The following is an 11457-nucleotide window of genomic DNA, read 5'->3' on the forward strand; positions in this document are numbered from 1 at the left end:
CAAAAGATTGAAAGAAGGGGTGCCTGGGTGGTTCAGTCAGTTAAGTATCAGGTCATGATGACCTTTGGCTCAGGTCACGATCTCACGTTTTGTGGGTTCAAGCCCTGTGTCGGGCTCAGTGCTGACAGCTCAGAACCAGGTGCCTGCTTCAGATTCCGTGTCTCCGTCTCTCTCTGTGCCTCCCCTGTTTGCAATCTCTCTCTCTCTCTCTCAAAAATAAAAATAAAACATTAAAAAATTAAAACACAAAAACAAAAAGGATTGAAGGAAAGGAAATCTACACTCATTGAATCCTTCTCCTAAACGAAATACTTTCAAATTGTATCTCCTTTCAGCCTTAAAACCAATCTGAGGGGCGCCTGGGTGGCTCAGCGCGTTGAGTGTCTGACTCTGGGTTTCTGCTCAGGTCATGATCTCACAGTTCATGTGATCGAGCCCTGCGTCGGGCTCTGTGCTGACAGTGTGGAGCCTGCTTAGGATTCTCCCCTCACCCCGCCCCTCTCTCTCTCTGCCCCTCCCCTGCTGGTGCATGCTCTTCCTCTCTCCCTCCCCGACCCCCCCTTCTCAAAAATAAATAAATTAACTTACAAATCTGAGAAGCATGCACAGTTATTCTCATCTGTATGGAAGGAGCACGGAGCCCTTCCTGGCTCTCAATTTTCTAGTCAGTAGGCTGGGTGACATCCATCCCTGCGGAGGCCCACCCTCTCATCCTTGCACCTCGGGAGGGAGTGTAGGCTGGGGAGCTCAGGGTTAACCAGCTCAGGCCACCAGAGCTGAAACACTCCATTAGTGAGATTTGCTGGTTTCAGGGAACTATTATCTGATCCCGAACTGCAGGTGTGGCTCTCCTTGACCTCACCTCTCAGGCAGCTCGATTTATCTTTTCTGTATCCCTGACCTCGATATTGACACCATTTGCTCAGCCCTGACTGAAGTTCTTAACTGGCCTTTTGAAATGACTTTTGCATCAAGGCCCCACGACTCTGATGTTGCCCTGAATATGCGCCTGAGAAGCTGGCGCAAAATGGTGTCCCCAAGGGGGCCTGGGCGACCTGAGAGTGGCCAGGCTTCCTCTGCTCTCCTTCACCTCACATTTTCTCTCCATTTGTACCTATTCTCTCTCTTTTCCTCATCCCTTGGAAAAAGATCCCAACTCGCTCCTAAAGAGGGACCCTTGGCTTTTTTTTTTTTTTTTTTTTTTTCTTTTCTTCTTCTGTCTTAAAGCCCCCCTGCACGATTTCCCACCTCTGGTCAACTTACATCTACCCATAAACCTTCTCTAGGGTTGATCAGCTGTCATCCATTTTCCTTGCCCCCCCCCCCCCAGCTACTCTTGCCTTGCATTAATGAAATCCTTAAAAAGAGAATCTCGATCTTCTTTTATTCACTCCTCACCCGAATTTGGAATTTGGGATTCGGAATTCTACCCTTTCAAAGGTTATGGAGGGACGACCTACCTCCTGGCCGCACTGCTGACCTCTGTCTCCTCACTCTCCCTGCATCCCTGTAGGAACTCGAGGTTGTTGACCTCCCCTCCGGCGGTTCGCCCCTTCTTTGGCCAAGATTCCCTTGCAGGTCCCTTCTGCAAACTCGTCCTCCTGATTCCACTCAATGTGTCCCCCTTTTTTATGATTTCATCCAATTTTAGGATTTCAACTACTGCGTTCAGGTGTTTGGCTTCCAAATCGTAGTCTGGTCTGGCTTCTTTCCGGAGATCAAGCAGAATTCGATTCCCAGCTGCCCGATGGGCGCCCGCGTGGTGGCCTGATGCCCCGTCGGGCACGCACAGCCTCCTCCACCTGGTCCCCTGTCCGCTTCCTGCGCCACAGTCTCTCGGTGGCTCAGGCCTCAAATGTGAGAGTCCGTGTCAGCTTCTCCTAGGCATTTGTCAAACCATAGAAATTCTATTTCTGGAATTTCTTGAACCTTTTAGCTCTCTTTCCCCTCTCCGAGTGTCGGCTTTTGATATATTCTCTCTCAGCTCTTGCGATGGCTTCTTAACAGATCTCTGAATTCTGTCCTTGGCCCTCAAGTCTGCGGCATATGCTGCCCGTGAAACTGCTAAAGTACAGATCAGATCGTGGCATTTCCTCACACCTTTGTGCGACGCCCTAGTGCAGATCCAGTAACATTCCAACTCTGTGACACGTGCTGAAATACCCCCTCTCATCTGGGCCCAGCCCCTGTCTCTGCCCAGCATGGGCCGGGGCCCTCTCCTGCCCACCTTCACCGCATGGTGGCACGGCCCCTCTTTCCCTGCCAAAAAGGCCATCTCTGTTTGCTCCTCTCTCCTGGCAGTGCACCACTTGGTTTCAGGGAGCTTTCTCACCTCTTCCCCCGGGGGAGTAATAGCCCAGATCATGACCTGAGCCGAAGTCGGACGCTCAACCGGCTGAGCCACCCAGGCACCCCTGGGGTAGTTCGCTTTTTGCGCTAAACATAGAGTCTGGTATTAACTTATCATTTTAATTCTCCACACTCAGTGCTGTAGCAGAGGGTCAGGAAGTTAATCAGGTATTACCTCAGAGGGTCGGGAAGGAAGGGAAACTCACAGGCAAGTTTTTCTTGAGTGCCTGGTGCATTGCAAACCAGGCCACCAACTGAAGACGCCAAGGCAATCTCTCTTATCTTTACGAAGCTTACACTTGGATTAGGCGGGATCTATGGATTTCTGCCATGTGACATCACTTCACTAAATGTGTGGTGCTGACAGGAAGGGATGGGTGGCCAGGACGATGCGTCGGGGGGTGACATTTCAGTTTTTCATTTCACTTACTTGCAGTGTTCTGATTTTGTTCCTGGTATGGATGGGTTGGAAAAGTCTTATGGGGATAATTTCCTTGGCCACTTTCCTGTTACTCTCTTCAGAAGCCAAGCTAGAGATGGTGATCTGCCAGATGCTAATAAAGATAATTTGAGCAAAAGTGTATTTTAAGTTAACGGTTTTAATGTAAACCTTTGATGGTTTCTTATTATCCATCTTGTAACCCATTCATGTCTTTCTCCATCCATTCAGTAAGAGCCCACGGAATACCACACTCACTTATGGTGAGAGTGAGCTTGGGCCCTTCCCGGGGCCCTGAGCGCCAAAACCACAATGAATGTGCTGAGACATGTTCAATGGGAGCCATTGTTTTGCTCTGCTCTGCTAAGGGTGCCATTCCACTGGCTTGCTTGTCTGGCTTCCTTTAGAAGGTGGGTCTTGTGAGATCCAAGGAACCATGTATAACAGAGCAAAGCCCCTGCACTAGGAGTGATGAGCTGGGGTCATGTGCATGTTTCAAGTCTCTGAGAAGCCTATGGGTATTAAAACACCATCAAACTGACAACTCACCTGAATCTTACCAAAGCATCTCCAGAGTTTTTTAGTAAATACTCACACAGGAGAGCTTTCAACGTTATGCAAAAAGTCTCTCCAACCATAAAAGTGTTGAGCGTTAAATACCAGAACAAAGGGGCTGAGTAAAGTCAATAATCCACTCTTCCTTGAACAAAACATAGATAGCATTGTGTCTAGAACTGATGAGGAACGAATGGGGTACTGAACTCAGAGAGCCAGGTACAAAGGCATAAGATCCACACCTTAGGTAAAATACTGATGGTTCATGACAAATCCTCTGTATGCCCAGTCATTTGGAGGTAGAAAAGAAGAGCATTTGCTTGGTCTTTAAGAAATTAAGTTCCTTCGCATTAAAAAATGTCCATTCTTGACATTTTGGATACTCTAGAAAAATAGAAGGAATAGTAAGCAATTTACCAATCCACACAAACACTTAGAATGTCTTAGGAGTTTTTCCAATGTTTGCTATTATGACACTGAGAAACCAGGTAAAAAACAATTTTCTAATAGGTGTTTAAATGGATTTATGGCTTTATTTATTTTACATGAGCCCACAACAACTTCTTTCGGATTTGGGGATGTTCTAAAGGTAATAGGATATTGTGGGTGAGCCTGGTAAAATTCAAGAGACACCGAATCCAGCTCTGTGTAATGACTTGTCCAACTGATTGCTTTCTGATCTCTTTAGGGAAAAATACTTAAAGAGCGGTCACATCGACAACAAAAAATAGGATGGAAATGTAAGACGTAGATCACTTTTTGCTTAGAGCAACCAGTACTGAAATGAAGGCTTTTATGACAATAAACATTCTTGTATGTATATATATACATATTTTTTCTTATTTTTAAGAGAGAGAGCATGAGTGGGGGAGGAGCAGAGAGAGAGGAAGACAGAGGATCCAAAGCGGGCTCACTAATGGCAGTGAGCTGGATGCGGGGCTCGAACCCATGAACTGCGAGACCATGATCCGAGCCGAAGTCACACGCTCAACCTACTGAACCACCCAGGTTCCCCAAGCATTCTTCTATTTTAGCACCAGGCATACAATAAACATGCTCTTTTGATCTGATTACAAAATAATTCTTAATGTAGAGTGACTCTCTGTGAATGAACACGCCTCTATTGAAGTGATAGTCTCTATCAGTTAACAACTATATGATTAGAACCACATAAAACTGTAGTTGAACCTTCTAGTTAAATCCCTTCAGAGGTACCTGTTCTCAAGGAACTGACATGTCACTGCAGCATGAGCCACCTGCATGAAAGATGTCATCCTCACTGCCCATGGTGGCCCTTACTGCCCCGCATCAGGACATGCAATAACTCCCAGCTGGTGTCCCGCCTCTTTTACGTGAAGTCTTACAGAACATCTCAAAGATTAATGCAACAAACCCATGTATGAGTGCCCACCATATAGAATTAACAAATATTAACATTTGATTTCAAAGCATTTGTGATATACAGGCACACACATATTTAATTAAGCAAAATGAATTTGAATATAATAGACAAAGCTGAAGTCCGTTTTGATCTTTTTCTCAAACCCATTTCTCCTCTCCCTTTACCTGCTCAAAGCAATTAGTATAGTGGGTGTTAGGCAGCGCTTTCAAAGCCAGTTTTCTCTTTATTTTCTATATTTACATATATTAATACATACAGATGCATATACATGTATATCTGAATAAACGGTCTTGCTTACGTTTTGGAATAGAAACCCCATTTTGTGGTGTCTGCTTTCCTCATTACAACAAATGCCCTAAGGAGGTAGCCCCCGGGGTCTGCTCGTTTCTTTATCCCTGGTGGCTAGCCTCATTTGCGTCCTACGTAAATACTCAACAAATGTGGAACTGAATAATATCTGCCAGTGTATTATAAAATATTATGAAGTGGTATTAGTTGGTGTTTTCACTATGGTGGGTACACACACACACACACACACACCTGTGCATGCACTTGGATCCCCAGAATAGTCCCAATAGCATTTCTCTGGCCATGGAGCTCTTTCTTCTATGGGGGGCTTCTGGGTCTCTTCACTGTGCTCCCCGTTTCACATGCTTATTCATCCTTTCCCTCCCCCATCCTGCTCTAGCCCCCTCTGGCCATCTGAACCCAAGCCCCTGAGACCCTTGGGGCTCTGCCAAGGTGGCAGTGGCTCCAGGAAGCAATTGCAAGACTGCCTCGTATCACGGTTGCCGCCAAAGGCACATGGCAATGACATCCAGCTGATTCTTTCTGAGTGCCAGCCCTTGACCCTGCTATTTTGGGCCCATTTTCTGGAGCTCTAGATGCTCAGAGAAGACAGTGTTCACCCCACCGAAGAGGGAAACCTTCTCTCCCTACTCCCTTCTGTCTACTCCTCAGTTACAGCTGCTTTGTGCAGCGTCGCCTTCCAGCTGAACAGGATGCCCTGCTCCATGCACAGCCTGTTAGCTCTCATCCCTATTCTCAAATGACTACTTACTGCAAACACCTGCATCTCTCTCAGGTGGCTCAGGTGCCCCTGCAGGGGACAGGTAGAGCATGTGCTCAGGGCAAGCACAAATGCCAGACTTGATGCCCCTGGAAAGAGCACTCAAAAGGAAGGAAGGAAGGATCACTTGAGGTATGCTTTGTACTCTCCCCCAGTCCCCAGTGGGAGTGACCCCTAGTGCGCACAGTGACAGCTGGCTTGATTCCCTCCCCACTGCCCTACCAATGTCTCCTGGTAGGATCCCAGGAGATCATGTCCCAGATAAATACCTGCACTCAAATTCTTGCCTTAGATTTACCTCCTATAGTTTAGTTAAAATGCTTTATTATCTATTCAGTGGTCAAAAGAAACAAACCATTGACACAAAAATCAGCATGGGGGATCTTAAATACATACTGCTAAGTGAAAGAAGTCAATCTGAGAAGGCTACAAATTATATGATCCCATTTATGTGACATCCTAGAAAAAGCAAGGCTACCGAGACAAATCAGTGGCTGCCATGAATTTGCAAGAGGGTGAGGGTTGACTAGGTGAAGCATAGATTTTTTTTAGGGCAGTGAAACTATTTTGTATGGTACTGTAGTGATGAATAATAATAACACTCATTTGTCAAACATAGAGGACTCCACAGCACAGAGTGAACCTTAATGTATGCAAATTTGGAAAAAAATTCAGTCCAGAGGGTAGGGGATCCCAGAATGAAATGCAGAATGTGACAAAAGAAAATACCTACTACAAATGTATGGCATAATTTCATTGAAGGGGTAGGGGTGGGGGGAAGAGGCCGACCTAAGTAACTTCGGAAATGACTAGAAACGATAAGCCTATAAAGACAAAAGGAACCGTACAAAAGCGCTGTGTTCTAGGTGATGCAGCTGTTTACCATGGAGGGACAGGTTAACCATTCTGAAACCATTATATGTGTCTACTGGAATTGAACAAATAAATAAATGAGTGGCAGACAGTGGGGACCAAGTCACTTTTGGAATAGAAGTTTACAGACAAGCTTGGGGGAAAGGCTACAACGAATCAAGTGGTACTGAATTAAAGTCAAGGACATCAATATGAACTCATAGTTCGCTTAATACAGATACTGATAGAGAAATAGCAATAAAGGTGTGTGTGTGCACAGGTTAGTTACATCTGTATCCAGTTCCTAGTTATGCTCACTGAGTCTAAAGGCAATGGCACCCAGTATCAACAAGCACACCCAGCTCAGATTTTGTTTTCTAAATACCATTCTCCAATAAAAGGAAGCAGGGCTCATTAAAGAAATGGATGATTCTAGGGATATGGCAGTGAATCTATAGAACGAGCCTGTAGCATCTTGTAGTGCCAGAAGGCAAGGACATGCTCAACAAACAAAACTACAGGTGTGTGTAAATCAAAAGGACACGGGAGCCAACCGAAAGAGTTCTCAGGGGTCAAAGCTGGGAGCATGTGAGCAACAAATAAAGTTCATAGTACTGGATTATCACCCAAGGTATAAAACAAATGTCCATGAGTCGACACTAACGTAAATAAATGAATGGAATAAATAAATGGAGGATGGGAGACACAAACCTCCCAAACAGAAAAATTCCAAATAAATTTATGTAGATACCCCTCCCTCAAGGAGATGGAGCATAATCCCCACCCCAAGTATGGGATTCGAACCCATGAACGATGAGATCATGACCTGAGCTGAAGTCGGACGTTTAACTGACTGAGCCACCCAGGTGCCCCTCTAGAATTGTATTCTAAGAAACTAATTAAGAATATGTGAACACATTTATCTATAAATGCTTATTGTTATATTGCTTACACCGGCAAATGATAAAAACAACCTTTATATCCGTCAATATGAAATGATTTAAGTAAACTGTAGTTCATCCTTTAAAAAGAACATTAGTCAATCATTAAAAATGATTATATAGGGCGGGGATTGGCCAGCTATGTCCTTTGGCCACCTGCCTGTTTTTGTAAATAAAGTTTTATTACGACACAGCCACGCCCATGTCTATGGCTGCCATATTAGTTTGCTAGGGCTGTTATACCACTGACTGGGTGGCTTAAACAACAGAAATGTATGTCTCACTGTTCTGGAGGTTCAAAACCCAAAAGAGAGGATTCAAAATATATTCTTCCATGAAAAGGATTACGGTAGTATAAATCCAAGAAAGACAAGAATATACATCACAGTATTGATAACGGTGATCCTTGAAGATTGGCACTTTGAGTGCCAATCTTATTCTTATTTTTTTCTTCGTGTGTTTCCTCACGTTTGCATCCTGAATATGTATTTATTTTTGTAATTATAAAACCAAACAGTTGTGCCAGCCTAGTGTGTAAAAACTAGACTGTCATGTCGTCATTGCGAGCGTGGGGTAGAAACGGATTTCCATGCAGTGTTTATTCCAACTTCTAGTGTGGCTCCCTGCACTGCAGGGGCTGGAAATCTGAAGACCACATTTTTTGGCCTCCCCTGGGGTTCTGGATGCAAAACAGATTCCACCAGTAGATGGACCCGCATGCGAAGGAAGCCATCATCTTGCAACTTTGTCCTCTCTCTGCCCTAGCTTTCTAGTTCAGCCCTAGTTTTGAGCTGAGAGGGAGTTGGAGCGGTGGCTCTCTCGCCCTTGGTTGGCAGCTGGAACAGAAAGTTCTTGAACTCAACCATTTTAGCGGCAACTTTCTGATTCCTGCCTTCCTGATATCATGAAGGTCGCACCCCCTGGCAGGCCAAGTCTGCAGCACTGCTCATTTTTCTAGGAATTATTCCAAGATCTCTAGCCCAGAGGCAGCCTTTCCAGCTATGTTATAATTAGATAAATCTTTCTATGCCTAGAATAGCTGATTTATTGTTTCCCTCACAGAACCACAACTGACATAAGGGTTCAGGAGCAATTTGGGGGCCAGCTTGTGCTAAAGGAGAAAATACATTTTAAGGGAAAAAAATACATTTTATGACAAGTTGAATGAAAAGGATTCAGAGGCGTTGATATTTCCGGTTGCTTGGAATCCATCTGAATTTCAGACTGAAGAGGAGAAATAATTCGAACAACTCTGCCAAACCTAAAACACAGCTCAGGTCCCCAAGTATGAATGTACCATGGTCACAGATCTCTTCACTTTCATGAAGATGTGCAAATATACTATGGCTTTAAAATTTTCCTACAGTGGATCTCCTTCCTCCACGAGCCTTGTCTCGATGGGGATTCGAGGAGTGAGGGGCAGGAATTCAATCTGCCTGTTTGTGGACTTTCAGCCTGATGAACGTTTTCTCATTCTGGTAGCAGCTCAGTCTTTCCAATTCCTCCCCTTTCTCCACAATATCTGGGTGCACAGGGCCGTGCAGCCCAGTTGTGGCCCGGCCCTCTGGCTCCGATTCCGCATGTAAAGTGGCTAGTCTGGCCTGCTGCCTCGACTAAGGACTGCTGAGGACCACCGGGCCCATCTAGGGGTTGGGGCACCGTGCTCTCACCCACTGGTTGAACCTGTCACTCCAGTCGTTGCCCTCTCATCACAAATCCCCCTTCATGGTGGCTTCTCGCTTCTTCCTCGAGGCCCCTATAGGTCTGCTGGTCTTCGAGGGATGCTCGCAGCCCCAGCACTGGCTGTGCAGGATTTCCAGATCCCTGGCATGCATACAGCAGGCTGTGGGGCCAGGAGCCCGTGCCAGGCCCAAGAATCCAGTCACACCCTCTGCCAGTGACCCACGCTGCCATGTCGATGTGGAGTCCATGTGAATGTGGGTGTTTCCTGGCCTCCCCAATGGAGCCCAGGCAAATACTCCTCTGCTGTCAGCTTTCCTCTGAACACATCTATGTACCCGTTCTCTTGGCTCCCCATCTATTGGGATGGAAGGTGTGACGTTTTCACCTCTTCTCAGGGAATTCCTCTGCGTCATAATCTACTCCCTTCCAAATAGTCAAATCGAACACCTGCCGGTCAGGCAGGACTTTGCAGAGGAGGGTAACGTGATTAGGAGGAAACACTTAGATGGTTAGAGCGGGTGAGTCAGAAAGGGACAGCTGGAGCCGGAGAGTCCTAGAGGAAGGTTGTAGGAAAGGTGGTTTCGAGTTACCATGCTGGGCAGGGATTTGGCAAACGGCACAGTTCGGCGTAGCATTCAGGGAGCAGGCTTGGAACCCGCCCGTCTCCTGGCTTTGTGACCTTGAGCAAGTTACATAACTTCTCCAGGGCTCAGTATTCTTGTTTGTAAGGCGGGGATCATAATGGTACTTACCTCAGTGGTTTGTTGTGTTATAGGAAATAATGCCTATGAATGCACATCAGGCACCGGGCACAGCCTAACACACGGCACGGCCACCATAACCAAGGCTGTCACGAGACTCTCAAATACTACTGCTCTGAGTACAAAGAGGGAAAGCCAGCTGTGAGTACCACCCGAATGCAAGTCGTTACTCATATTATGATGTCAGGCAGGAGAGGCTGGAGAAAGTTGGAGGGTACAGCCTCGTCTCCACTCTGAGGCACGTGTGAAGTCTGAGTGGATATGGACAAGGAACAGGAAGTGGAAAGTGATAGAGCTGGAACCCCGGAAGATCCGAACATGAGTCCAGAGAAACAAGAAGCCGATCAAAGTGACGCTAATGGTAAGTGGGGGGGGGGGGGGGGGGGGGGGGGGGGGGGGGGGGGGGGGGGAGGTCACCTTAGGGACCCATGTGCTCAAGGAGCAGACAGCAGTATTGAAGCAGAGAAAAGTTGTAGTTTTAAAAAAAACAACTCTACCAAAAGATACGCGTAATCACATGCTGCTTGGCCTTCTGTTGAATGTGATTTTTCACAGTGATACGTCATTCACAAAACTACATTTGTGGGCTCTAACCATGGCATTGGTCTTCCCTGGAGTACGTGATAAGAATTTTTGTTGTTGTTTCTTCTTTTGCATTTTTACTTATTTACTTTTTTGTTCAGAAAGTCCATTATTACAGGGCCTGTCCAGCCACGTGACTCCCCTGGTCCCAGAATTCTTGGACACAGCACACATCCAGGAGAAGGCCTCGGCTTCGGAGGCCGACAACATACAACACATGCCTGCAAAGCAATCCAAAGGTCCACAGCTCAAGGTCATATTCCCACCGGCACAGGGCGGTAACATCTTCAATTTCTCAGCAATGACCATGCAACCCAAGCAGGCTGGCACTCCCAGTTTTTCAGCAAAAATCATCCCTCGCGAGCAGGGCAGTATCCCCAATTCTTTAGCAAAAATGATCCTGCCCAGGCAGGCTGATACCCCCAATTCTCCAGAAAAAATTATCCCGCTCAAGCAAGCTGGCATCTCCAATCCCTTAGCAAAACCCATTCCACCCAAACAGGCTAACATCCCAAGTTTCTCAGCAAAATCCATCTCACCCAAGCAGGTTGACACCCCCAGGTTTTCAGCAAAAATCATCCAACCCAAGCATGGCAGTATCCCCAATTCTTCAGCAAAAATGATCCTGCCCAAGCATGGCAATGCCCTCAATTTCCCAACCAAAATCACCCCACCCAAACAGGCTGATACCCCCAATTCCCCAGCAAAAACCATCCCACCCAAGGAAACTGACACCCCAAAATTTTCAGGAAAAATCATTCTACCCAAGGACAGTGATACCCCCAATCCCTCAGAAGAAAGGATCCCACCCAAGCAGGCTGATA

General features: G+C 46.3%; 1 protein-coding gene across 1 annotated transcript in view; it reads left to right on the plus strand.

Moving 5' to 3' along the window:
• The first annotated feature begins 9936 nt into the window (after nucleotides 1-9936).
• The window catches only part of TXNDC2 (thioredoxin domain containing 2), a 3460-nt gene continuing 1939 nt past the window's right edge, over nucleotides 9937-11457 (plus strand). The window contains exons 1-2 of the mRNA XM_049620434.1: nucleotides 9937-10412; nucleotides 10735-11457. The exon at nucleotides 10735-11457 is cut by the window's right edge and continues 1939 nt beyond it. Coding sequence (XP_049476391.1) covers nucleotides 10313-10412; nucleotides 10735-11457 — 823 coding nt within the window. The 5' untranslated portion in view covers nucleotides 9937-10312. The remainder of the gene's footprint in view (nucleotides 10413-10734) is intronic.

This window comes from Panthera uncia, assembly GCF_023721935.1.
Source record: "Panthera uncia isolate 11264 chromosome D3 unlocalized genomic scaffold, Puncia_PCG_1.0 HiC_scaffold_8, whole genome shotgun sequence".
NCBI classification, from domain to species: Eukaryota; Metazoa; Chordata; class Mammalia; order Carnivora; family Felidae; genus Panthera; species Panthera uncia.